The sequence below is a fragment of the Triturus cristatus genome, chromosome 1_2, assembly GCF_964204655.1.
Source record: "Triturus cristatus chromosome 1_2, aTriCri1.1, whole genome shotgun sequence".
NCBI lineage: Eukaryota > Metazoa > Chordata > Amphibia > Caudata > Salamandridae > Triturus > Triturus cristatus.
The window spans coordinates 562123560-562136916 of NC_140580.1; the positions used below are offsets into that span (position 1 = coordinate 562123560).

At 48.7% G+C, this 13357-nt stretch overlaps 1 protein-coding gene across 3 annotated transcripts in view; it reads left to right on the forward strand.

Annotated features, from left to right (window-relative positions):
- Positions 1-13357, forward strand: part of POLL (DNA polymerase lambda) — a 235845-nt gene that overhangs the window by 181533 nt on the left and 40955 nt on the right. For all 3 annotated transcript variants that reach the window (XM_085606462.1, XM_085606459.1, XM_085606461.1), the window contains exon 7: positions 11356-11484. In XM_085606462.1, the coding sequence (XP_085462588.1) occupies positions 11356-11484 (129 nt within the window). The remainder of the gene's footprint in view (positions 1-11355; positions 11485-13357) is intronic.

Sequence of the window (13357 nt, forward strand, 5' to 3'; positions counted from 1 at the left end):
CTTTATTGCTTTAAACAAAAACCACCAGATTAGATCTCCTGATTGATGTAAATCTCGTCTGATTCAGTCCTAAACATTGAGGAATATACACTCCTGTACAGTCCACCGAGTACTGTTGATGCCAGGACAATGACTGATTAGGGTGAGTCATATATGTATGGATTTCTGCTGTTTTTAATAGATGTTCCACACTGGTGAGTAGTCACTTTAGCTCACCGTGGGATCCACCACTACCTTGTTTTATAAATCTTGATTGATGCTGCGACACCGCATCACGTTCTAATTAAGTCACAGAGTGTGAGTCACACTGAAGGCTGTCTAATTAGTTGTTTGAAAAGCACCTATGTATATGTTTGACCATACCTCTTCTTCTTTTCAGGTTGTTCCTGACATATAACAGGTATTGAGTTTGAACACAACAGTCAGGTTGTTAATAACCTCAACTTGATTAGGTTGTTAAATGTAGATAGTTTTTCTAAAAGGTCCTGACGAATCGCGAGTATAGTTACTCAAGGCGAGAAACATGTTGACCGACTCCTTATAATCACATGTCACCTTAATAAGAGACATTATACTCAAATAAGTGCCATGTCTACACATTTTTAATTGAGGGTAGGAGGCCATCTGAATAAAATTCATTCTCACCAGGCACTCCTGACCTTATTTTAACCACACTTTCATATATCTACATTAACCAGGCCCCACACCCGCACTTCACCAATACGGCAGTTGGATAAAAGATCTCCGTTAAAGTGCCCCTTCTTAGGGAGCCCGTCGGGCATTGCACCGCCGGCCCGACGAGGAGCAGCCCAAATGATGAAGCATGACACCTGCAAGGGTGTGTGAGGGCATTTAAATCCGACATATGGATTTCCAACCAGATCTACATGGTGCATCTAGTTTCTTCTAGCCTTCTTGTGGACTCTACTCTATTTCTGAGGAACTATAGGAACACCTTTTGTTATTGTTGTACTAGGGGCCCCTGTTCCTACTGGACCTCCCATTCCTTTGGGAATGGAAAAGGCCTCTTTTGTCCCTCTTTTTGTATTCTATCCGTATTTTTTTTTTTTTTTTTTTGGAACAAAACTGGACACTTTAATAAAGAAGTTTACAGGACAACAATTATCAATATCTGGAAAAACTTTTGTTGCAGTTGCAATAATTTTCCATGATGGACCTTCTATAACTTCTGGTCATTACACAGTTTATCTTAAATGTGAAAAAGGATGGACACTGTGTAATGATTCTCAATTGATTTTCAAGCAACGTTTGCCTTATGATTTACCCAATTGTTACCTAATTTTTCTGAAACCCAAATTTTAAATACTAACATCATCATTGGAAGAAAGCATTATTAACATTTCAAAGGATTAAAATTGGATATTTCTCTCAAAAGGGATTTTAAACTTATCATTTGGCCGTAAGGAAAGGTAAAATAAACAATTGTTGACTTCTTTGACAGATATTATTTTGGAAAATGTTCTTTTGCAACAAGGTTTACAGACGTTATTTTTTAGAAATTGTTATTCTTCTTTTGAAATACTTTTTTTTTTTTTTTAACCTTTGTTTATTGAATTTTATACCAAAACATTACAGTCATACAATAACCATAAGCGATGTTCAGTGGCATTTCAAGTCATAAATCAACACAGCAGAACATCCATTGCGTTTCCAGGTTGCATGTGAACAGCAATACATAAGAATGGCATGAGTCTTAGCCCAGGGACATGGGGCAGTAACAGCTAGCAGTAGGGTAATACACAAGTTAAGTGTTCAATGAAAGCGTGGGGTCCCGCAGATGGAAGTCCCCTATGCAGTATACCTCACCCAAGGCGTGACCACTACCCATGCACCACGAGGAACAGGTATGCAAACCAGGCAACATGGCGTGGGGATCGCGGAAGAGGGATCAGAGTGGCTGCCCAGGGAAAAGGGGAAGCCAGGGGACATGAGAACACAACCCCCACCCCCGCAGTTCTGCAACAGTTCATCCGTCACCCAGCACAGGATGTGCGTCAAGAGCACCAGGAGCAGAGGCATCACTGGCCAGAGGGGGAGCGTCCCCCGTCAGGGCTCCCGGGTATTGCAGTAGGTAACACTGTAATGGCCCCCAAACATCAGCAGGGCGGGATCGTACAGGGAGCAGGTCGGAGTATGTCAGTATCTGCTCTTGGCAGTAGACAAGGTCTTTAAGCCATTCCTTAAATTTCGGGGCCCTCCCCCGACCCCACCGGCAAGCTATACGCCGTTTCGCCAACAGCAACGCCGTTGTGACAAATTTGCGACTCGCTCGCGTAATATGTTTGGTATATCCCAATAGCGCCTGTACCGGCTCGGGCACAAGGGGCAGGTCTACCATCCGCGAAACGGCGGAGTACACTTGGGTCCAATAGGTCTGAATAGCAGGGCAGTCCCAGGACAGGTGTAGAAAGTCTGCATGAGGAGCATGACACCTCTCGCAGGTATCCGAGTTCTGCAGCTGAAATTTGTACTTGGTGACCGGTGTGCAGTACAGGCGATTCAGGAATTTAAAGTGAATGACACGGTGTCTACTGCTCGCAGAAATCTGTTCTGTCTGTATGCAACAATATGACCACCTGTCATCCCCCAGCTCCAGCCCCAACTCCCATTCCCCACGGGCCCGTGAAGTGTCGAGTGCAGTGTCAGAGCGAACTGTATGATACAGTATGGAGACCAAGTGGGAGGGCGAGGATGCTTGTAGGACTCTATGCAGTGGACCAGTGATTTCGGGCTCGGCCGGAAAAGTCTGCAATATAGACCGCATTCCATGCCTCAGTCTAATGTAAATGAAAAGCTCCAGAGGGGTAGGTGTGTATCCGTCGAAAAAATGTTCCCGGTCGCGGAAGCGCCCAGCAGAGAATAGATCTCCCCACCTCTGAATCCCCAATTTGCGAATCAAATCCTGGAACAGTCTCTCTTGTAGAAGGGGCAGCTGCGGATGGTAGGCAATGGGGAGAAGGGGCGAGTACAGGAATGAGCTCGCCACTCGCTTAGATATCTCCAGCCACGCCCTCACTGTACCCTGCAAGGCGTTATAATTCGTGGTATTATGAGGAAGTGTACTATGCAGTAGGCCACGCAGGGGCAGAGGAGCCGCCAGCCAGTCCTCCGCGGCGAGTTGGGGCATAAATGCAACGGGGTGAAACCAATAAAACGCATAGTGCGCTTGAGCGCAATAATAATATAACTCCAGGTCCGGTATTTCCAAACCACCCCGCGAGTATGGAGAAGTCATCACGGCCCACTTCAGCCTAGGTCTCTTCCCACCCCACACCAGCCGAGTCAATTCCGAACGCAAACGAGTGAAAAAGTGCCGGCCCGGGGGGAAGGGGATGTTCATAAACAAATATAAAAGTCGGGGGAGCACTACCATCTTAATCAAGGCGGCACGTCCTGCCATCGAGAGGGGGAGTGTAATCCAACGGTCCACACAGGAGGAGACGTGCGTCAACGCCGTACCGTAATTGGATCGCATTAGTTCCTCCCTGTCACGAGAAATCTTAATGCCGAGATATTTTACGTCAGACTCACACAATTCTATGGGATAGTCAAGTGAGAACGTCCGACATCCATCCGTCAGATGGAGGATCTGAGACTTTGACCAATTGATTCGTACGCCCGACATCTCACCGTACGTTATGAATTCCCGGAGTATCGGGTTCAGGTTATTTTGGGGGTCGCGCACATACAAAGTAATGTCATCTGCATAAAGCGACAGCAGTAGCTGTCGCTGCTCGCAGAACAGTGCCCTGTGTTGATGACGTTGTCGCAACCGCGAGGCGAGGGGCTCCAGCGCCAGTGCAAATAAGAGAGGAGATAAAGGGCACCCCTGCCTGGTCCCACGGGCGATTCCGAAGGGCTCCGATGTCCTACCATTGATTAAGACCCTGGCACAAGGGCCACCATAAAGGATAGCTATCCAGCCCAGGAAAACCAGGGGAAAGCCCATACTAGTCAGCACCGCTACCAGGTAATCCCACTCTAGGGAGTCGAACGCTTTCGTCGCGTCCAAAAAAACTGCCACCATCTGGAGGCTGGGGGCCACATTCTGTAAAGTTGCAAATAGCGTGCGCAAATTGTGCGACGTTGCCCTACCTGGTATAAAGCCCGACTGATCCGGGAGTACCAGTCCCTCCATGAGGAGCGTCAACCGGTTAGCCAGAGTTTTAGAAAGGATCTTTGCATCACAGTTAAGGAGGGACAGAGGCCGATAGGAGTCAGGGGAGGTCGCCGGTTTGCCCGGCTTCAAGAGGGAGGTAATTAAGGCCTCTCTCATGGTAGGGGGAAGTTTCCCCAGCGTGTGGGCTTCCTCAAACACCACCTTCAAAATCGGGGCAAGGATATCTATGTATGATTTATAAAACTCGATCGGGAGCCCATCGAGCCCCGGGGCCTTCCCCGAGGCCATTTGCATGATGGCCTCGCGAATTTCGTCAATCCCAAGCGGTGCCATGAGGAACTTCCTTTGTGTGTCAGAGAGCCATCCCAGTGTGATCTCCCCCAAATATTGACCTAGCTCCGGCCGTTCAGTGTGAACGGAGGAGTATAGTTCAGTATAATGAGCAACGAATGCTTGCATGATAGACCGGGTGTCCCTGTGGAGCTCCCCCGAGCTACCCTGGATCTCGAGGACTTGGTTGTTAAAACGAGGCGGCCGGATTGCCCAAGCCAGGAATTTACCCGGCCGCTCTCCCTCCCCGTACCTGCGAGCATGAAAGTATTTCCCCCTGAACCGAACCTCTCTGTCCGCAGTTTCTTTATAGTCGGACAATAGTTCGCGGAACCGGGCCTGCGCCCCAGCATCAGTGTGAAACGTGGGGGCGGTCTCCAAGTCCTTAAGGTCAGTCTCAAGCTTACGGAGGTCGCTACGCAGAACCCTGAGGACTCCCACCCCTTTCGAGATGCACAGTCCTCTAATTGTGACTTTAAAAGCCTCCCACACCACCGCAACACTATCCACCGTGCCGCCGTTGCGCTGGAAGAAGATCTCAATTTCCTGTGCAATTTCGGACCGGAAGACGTCGTCTAGCAGGGCAGTGGGCTGCAGTCTCCATGACATCGGAGAGCCAGCGAGGTCAGTCAATTCGACGCTCAGCAGGACAGGGGCATGATCGGAGTATGTGCGAGCAAGATGTTTTACCCAGCCTATCATGGGAGCAAGTCCCGGGGAAACTAGGATGTAGTCCAGCCTCGCCCACGTGGAATGCGCGGCAGTCCAGTGCGTGCCCTCCCGTGTCGCCGGGTTCCTAGAGCGCCACGTGTCCAGCAAATGACGCTCAGTAAGGAGGTCATGCACATATGCCTGCGAGCGGGAGTAGTGGTGTGGGCCGGGGTTCGCCCTATCCCTCTCGGGGTCAACAGCAATGTTAAAGTCACCTCCCCACACTAGGTAAGTGGAACCGATGCGTAAAATCTCCCCCCAGAGCGCCTGGAGGCAAGACGGATCATCTGTGTTGGGACCATAATAGCACGCTAGAGTGAGCGTGTCCACGCCCATGCGTCCCCAAACAACACAATACCTGCCCTCTCGGTCCGTCCGTTCGCCCATGTGCACAAAAGGGGTATGCTTCCTAATGAGGATGGCCACCCCACGCGAGTAGGTGGAGTAAGAGGAGAAAGTACGGTGCACAGCCCAACGTGACGCAAACAACACAGGCCGGGAGGGGTCCAGGTGCGTCTCCTGAAGGAAGGCTACCACTATGTGATGCCTATCCAGGTATGCCAGGACGTGTCTACGCTTTCTATGGTCTCCCAAGCCCCTCACATTCCAGGTCAAAAAATTAAGCTGCCCAGTAAAGTCCCTACGTATCTGCGGATCGCTCATGGAAAAAGAGAAGACTCAAAAATAGCAACACAATGCAACCACCGCCCCCCGAACAATGTGAAGAAGACAATGCCAACAGCGCCACATACCATCCAAGACTAGCATACTTATCAAATCCCCAACTCCCCCCCCCACCCCCCACCCACAGCAGCATCCCAAACATGCTATCTGGACAGTCCCCCACCCCCCCACCCCGAAGCAACCCTCCCCTATAGCAAGTGCCATATGGGAGCAACATGTAAACTTAAAGTCAAGTGGGTAATACCCTTGGGAGGACAGTCTAGGTGAAAACACAGTAACCCCTTGATCTAGAAGAGTGCGCCCAGCCAGGGGCCGAGCCCTCTCCACGGACAAAGGGCGCCCAGCGAAACGAAAGAGTCCTGAGAGTCTGGTACAAGCTAAAGAAGTGCTGAACTCCGATAACATCCCCTCACAGTTAACACAACTAGGTCCATGGGTCCCCATATCAAGTCTCACCATGGCAGACACGTGCAACACCTTACCAGCCGACAAGCAACAGTCACAGTGGCTACAGGACCACGATCCAGCACCATCATCCTGATGCCGGCGAAGAGGAGCAGTCCAGGTCACGTTTCTTGATTCGCTTCAAGAACTCCTCCGCCTGTTGGGGTTTAGTGCAAAAGATTTGTTTCCCTTGATGAGTGATGCGCAAGCGGGCCGGGTAAAGAAGCGCATAGTCAATTTGTGCAGCTCGCAGTTTGTGCTTGACCTGGACGAATTTCTTCCGCTCCTCCTGAACTACCGGGGTGAAGTCTGGGAATATGGTGAAGGCTGTGCCGCCGTAGGATAGGGTCTTCTTCTCCCTCGCCGTCCGAAGCGCGACATCTCGGTCACGGAAGTTCAGCAAGCGTGCGATAATAGGGCGGGGGGGAGCCCCCGGCGGCGGTTTCAGGGCCAGAGATCTATGCGCCCTTTCGACGATGAACTGGGGTGATAGGGAGTCCGTGCCCACCACCTCTCGCAGGAGCCCCTCCACATAGTCCTCCATCTTGCCCGTGTGGGTTGATTCTGGAATGCCAATTAAACGAATATTGTTCCTCCGACTGCGCGCTTCCAAGTCCTCATTTTTGGCTGCTATTACGTGTAGGACTTTGTCCATGCGCGCCACAGTGGCAGACAGTTCCGATGTGCGATCTTCGGTGTCCGAGATACGCCTCTCCGTCTCTGTGAGGCGTTCGCCATGGCTGTCAACCTTATGCACAATCGAGTCCATGCGGGACTGCATGGAGTCCATTTTGTCCACTATGGTCGCTAGACTTTGCCGCATATCCAGCAGTATGGACTTGACATCCTCCCCCGGTGAGGGCTCCACCGACGTCGACCCCCCCGCAGCGGGCTCCGGCTGCGACCTGGTCGGCTTCTTGGACTCGAAAGTGAGGCGAGGCTGACGACTGTCCGGCTTCCCCATGGCGGCGCTGCCAAGCTGCCCACAGCAGGATCGAGGGCGCGTCCGGGCGAGCCGGGCCGCAGGCAGGCCACGAGGGCAAGAAGCAAAAGGGGGGAATGTGGCAGTGCAGGGGAGGGGGGAAACCTTCAGACCGTGCAGCGGGTCACAGGATCATCCACAATCCCACAATTCGACCCCCTCCACCTGCCATGGGGGACCCCGCTGGGGACCAACCTCCGCTTCGGAGACCGATCGCGATCACCCAAGCAGACCCCTCATCTCCTCAGCAGTCAGCTCCTCACCTGTGCGTCCGGGGTGACCGCCGCGCCAGTAAATGAGAGCCAGGCGGGCGGGGGGTGGAAGGAGCCGGGGCGAGCCCCACAGGTAGGCACCGCAACCGCAACTCGCCAGTCAGGGGGAGAAGGCATGCACCTTTGTCCGGCGCCTCCAGTCCAATGGCCCCCCTCGCAGACCCGCCACTCCCCAGCGCGGGCTCCACAAAACAGGCACCGGCGCAGGAGGGCCAGCGAGTAGTACACCAGGCAGGCAGTCCCTCCGGGCCCCGTACCTCCGTCGGTCCGCCGGTCGGTCAATCACACCCAGTGGGCAGGCAGCCAGGCATCAGCGGGGGGGGGCGAGAGACCCCCACACGTCGAGGCGAGCGAGGCAGCACCGCACCGCAGCAAGGATCAATGGAGGGCAGGACAGGCGGCCGCCGCGGCCGCGACATCAGCCGGGCACACCCGTCACCAGTGCTAGCGCCCGTCGGGCCCCCCGCCACCACCTAGACCGTCCTCTCGTCTCCGGTCGGGGGTGTCCAGTTTGGCGCACTTCGATCCCCGCAGTCGCGCCGTAGGGCCGCCGCCCGCGGCTCCGGATCCGGAGGTGGGGCCTAACGTCCACGTGGGAGGCACCGGCCTCTCGTTGCGGCAGCTCCCCGGTCTCGGCTCCAGTGGGACGTCCGCCACAGCCGGCGCGGTCCGCAGCGGCTCCCCAGGCCGATATCACCGGGCCACGAAGGATGAAAGAGTGCTCAGGCTGCAGCAGGGATGTCGGGCCGTCCACGCAGGTCCGTGCAGGCAGCAAAAGACGACTTTCAGGCAGGATTATGGAGGATTTCGTCGCCGGGCTGCGGGAGCTTCACCCAAAGGCAGCCATTCCGCTGTGCGCCACCTAGCGCCCCCCCTTGTATTCTATCCGTATTTTGCAACCATAAAGGATGTGGGCGATTTCGGTGGAGGAAGCAACTGTCCCTCTCTAGTCTTAATCGGTTTGTCCTTTTTAAATAAACTCTTGATCTTTCCAAACCAGGTCTTTTTCTCTTTCTCTGGTGGATCGTAATACATCATTTTGTCTTCCGTGTATCGCTAGACTTTCCCTACGACTATTCTGTTGTTTTTAACGAATCGTAGCGCGATTCACACTAACGCACCAATCCGGAGCGTTTATGTCACTTCTGTAATTCTCCAATCCCAATGCGACTCAAACTAACGCACCAATCAGGAACGTCTACGTCACCCTGTAATTCTCCACTCTCAGCGCGGCATACACTAACGCACCAATCAGGAGCGTCTATGTTTCTTACTGACTAGCCAATCCCAGCACGGTCTTTCTGACTTCAGCTTTTCTCGCTGCTCCTGCTAACCCCTCCTTTACAAAAATTTCTCGGGGAGCTTTTTTACGTTCTTTAAACTTACAAATCTGTTAGTAACGACATAAATACGCCACCATTATCTGTTTCGCTAACCAAGAATAGTTAATGACCTTTCTTTACAAGAATTCCGTCTTTCCCGAGAGCAGCACTTACCTCTGCCCTACTACGGAATTGTTACTTCCGTTGATAAAGTAGCACATCCCTCTACCTTACCCTTCTAACAAGCATCAGCTAACCGTTTCTCCACAATTAAGACACCTAGTTGGAGACCCAATGCTCCCGAGAAATAAAACCAGAGTTTCACAATTAACCTGAATGCTATTTCATTCACACACTTTCATACGAAAAATGTAGTTCATTCATACAGAATTCTGTCTTTCCCGAGAACAGCGAACAGTCTGTCCTACTACAGAATTATAACATTCGTTAACAAAGTAGCACTTCCCTCTACTTTATCCTTCTAGGAAGCTTAGGAAACACCTTTTACCTTTCCAGTGATAAGCGTAATCAGAGTGTCTTTTGGACTCCTGGTACCTAAGACCAAAATTTCACAGGTGAACTTCGCTACCATGCATTTCTCTCATACAGAAAATATCCCTAATGGCAACACACGACGAAGTTACTGAATCGAACCCAGACAATGCGTCGTGAAACTCCAATCGTCACACGTTTTCCCCGTGTACCTGCAGGGCAACAACTATTCCGTCTTTCCCGAGAGCCACGCTTACCTCTGCTTTACTACGGAACCGTCACAAACTTCCGACTTCCTACATCCCAGAAGCCGTCAAACAACATAGAACTCAACGCAACTCAACAGAGTGTTAATACATAAACCAATACTTTCCCACAATCAATAAGCAATTTACAAGCAATAATCACCAAACCAATACAATAATAACCATCATCCTGCTACCAGAAAAACTGCTGGAGCGGAAGACCGGGAAAAACGGGGAACAACTTATACCGGTATTCTCCCTGCGTCGCAGACACGTCGTCACACACTCTCATTCATACATGCATCCATTGGTGGGGCCCATAACACCAACACTCACACAACCTATTCAAGAGTCCGCACGCAGGAGGGATGAGTGGTTCAAGCTCCGGACATGTGAGGGAAACACCTTATAACCTATAGGGAAGGAAAAATTCATTTACAAAATATATATTAACACCCTCTCGCCTATAGATCCTTAATCCCAAAACATCAAGGCACTCCTCCCACTTCGGTCAATGGACCAAATTAGTTGGATTGGTTGATGGTGATTTAGAACCAGCTAAAACACATTTTAAGACTTCAGAATTTATCTCTTAAATGATACTCATGACTCATGAATTTTTGTTAATCAAAATTTGTTTATCTAATATTTCATAATGAATTTAAATTTGCATTTTGTCTCGTCAAAGTTTAGAAAGTTCATATCAGTATTTAAGTAAATTGCAGAACATCATATTTACCTAATCTGGCTATTTGGAGTCCTCTAATTCATTGGCTCTGCATAATTTTGTCATAGATCGTCCGAAAGCAAGCCAAAACTCAATAGTTCTTAGCTCGGCAGGTTAAAGTCCCAAACTTCAGCCCGAACGTCAAAGCCAGTATCAGCCAAAGCATCAGAATATCGAAAAGATGGAGATGTCCCTCTCTATTCTACTAGTTCTTTTATAATGAAATGTAGTACAGAAGATCAATATAATAATTTTGGACAGTCGTGATTGGCTGGTTGAGATCGTCCAATGTCAAATTTTAGTTTTCAGTACAGTTCGAGGGGTGATGTCATGAGATTGTCCAAAGTCAGCTTTTTCCGGATTTATTGTAAGGTTGATTGTTCTCTACGCTTGTCTGGTAGCCCACTCTGTCCTTGCTCGGGTACATCTCGAACCAAAGGTCATGACGAGGTTTAGGAGAATTCTTGCGCTTGCGCATCTCACTCCGCACCTCGTGGGACAGTGGCCACTTCGTCGTGTGGTGTCGGCGGCCAACTTGGTTTCAAGCCCAAGTGCTAATTTATGCGAAACAAAAACAAAGTGTAATTAATACATAGAAATAATGAATCTAATGTTAACCCCTTACTTATCCCTTTATGTGCTTGTATTTATCTAGTGTATAGCAACATTTAAAGCCATTATATTCACCTTTTCGGTCCTCCTCTTGGGCAACATTACAAAAGCAACACATATCATGCAATATTCTAATTACCAGGGATACTACTGTTAATATGCGTACAGATTTTAGTCATAAAGGTTATTTTAGCCATGCAAATCCCACGTGTAATTCGAATGTTAATTATGTTGGTTAATAAACATGCAAACGCGGGGAGGTATACAAAATTGTGTACTACTTGCTCTATCAGTAGCAACCTTAAAAAGCAATAACATGTTTTTACTAAAGAGTTTTATTTATAAATTGTTATATTGTTTAATGTAGGTTATATTTCCTTCTCTTTTTGCAAGGGCTTTCGGAGTCTTGATGACATTCGCTCAAAGGCCACCCTAACTAGCCAGCAGGTCATTGGGCTGAAGTACTACGAGGACCTGCTAGATCGAATGCCAAGAGAAGAGGCTGCTGAAATAGAGCAGACAGTAAGTAACACTGAAAGCAGAGTGATGGTTTACATTAAAGCTGTTCTGTTTCTGGTTTATTGTGACGCTTACTCTCGGTGTAATGTGGAACACTAATTTGAAACCTCCCTCCATCTTTATGTCCGCTTACTCGTCTGAAGTAATCTAGCCAGCATGCCACCTCTGCAGGTCTTGTTTGCCCTTCTGTAGATCATCCAATGATAGAAACCATACTTTGCCTGAACGCTACACATCAAAAGTAGATCTGCAGTATCGTTAAGGTGCAAAATGCAAAGACAAATAATATGGCAGTCCTGCTCCCTATTTCTAGAATTTAGAAGATTTTTCCCAAGTGCACCCTCCATTGAGTTCTGACTGTGCACTGTGGAGCAAAACAAGTGGTGTTGAGACAAAGGTGGAAAGGTAACATATCTTGCCTTTGTAGTAACCATCGGGGCACAATCACATTGTCTGCTTTGTCTCGTGGCATTCATTGTAGAATGCACAGCAGTGGAGCCAGCTATCCACCTCCTTGGCACCTCCCCAGGTCAAATGAAGGCATCCGACTACTGTATGAAGTGTTGAATTCCACAAAAAACATTTTGCTGGATCAGCCTAAAGCAAGAATTGGTGCAGTGGTAAGGGCCCTTTTTAGGAATTTGACTATCAATTGTCTGCTTTTCTTGGGGACAAAAATAGCAGAGAGGAGACTGGGATTGGAATGGTCTTCTGTCTCCAGTAGCCAATAATATTAGATGTATTCTTTTAGATGTCAGTTCTCTGCCTCTGTTAGAGCCTAGATTAAACTGCCCATGGCTGTAACTTGATTTTACAATCATCTGGATTGTGGGTGGTAATTTTCCGGCTTCACTTGAACTGAAGATTTACCAAACTTTTTCACACTTAGATAGTATTTCTAGAGTCTAGAGTGTTGCCAACAAAGTTCATCTAGAATGCCGTGCTGCGTGAGTTTGTTCCATCTTTTGTTCTTCCAGTTCCTTTCCCTCGCATTGATAGCTATGTACTAAGGAATAAATCAAAGTCACTGCACAGTTATTTTCTCCTCATTTATAAACGAATTATGCTCTGTCAGCCAAGACAATCCTAACATCATTTATATCTGTGTCAATCGGATTGAATTTAATTATTTCTCTGTGACCATCAATACGTGCTATTTGCACGGATTCTTTATGATTGATAATTGGTCTAAACGAAAGATTGGAGACATCTACCATTCTCACTGTTTCAGCCTTCTCTATCCTGATTGCTTGCCATCTGGTCTTCTTGGTGTACTTTTTTTAACATGAACTTTATTGAATTTTACATAATGACATAGTCTATATTAGAGGATGATGATGTCAGAGCATAGTGGTACATATAATCATTTGTTGCACTTAACACATTAACATGTTGGATCAAGTATCAATAATAAACATGGACAAATGATCAATTATTAGTATGTCAAGTCCCGCCCACCTGGATCCCTTCCCAAAACGTATAATCGAAGTGTGTCACTTGCGGGCCAACCATATAAAAAGAAGGGGGGAGGAGAGAGGGAGAAAGGGACTCTCTGGTGATTATGGGAACCACACCGCAATTTTAAACCGTGAAGGTGTCTTGTTGGTGTACTTAACATCACTGAAGCTTCCAGTGCCCCGTGAGTTGACTATAACTGTCACTCGCTGAGAAATGTTTGAGATTAATCGCCATATGCAATACATCTTTCACAAAGTGTCCCACTCCTCCTCAGTACAAGCACAAATTTCATAGTCTTTTTTTTCCAGTGGACCATGAATTGTCCCAATCTACATCCGCTCTACATTCTAATTTCTGTCCGGGACTTAGTCACTTCAGTTCGTACTCTGTCAAATCCGGGCACACTAGGACAAATAAA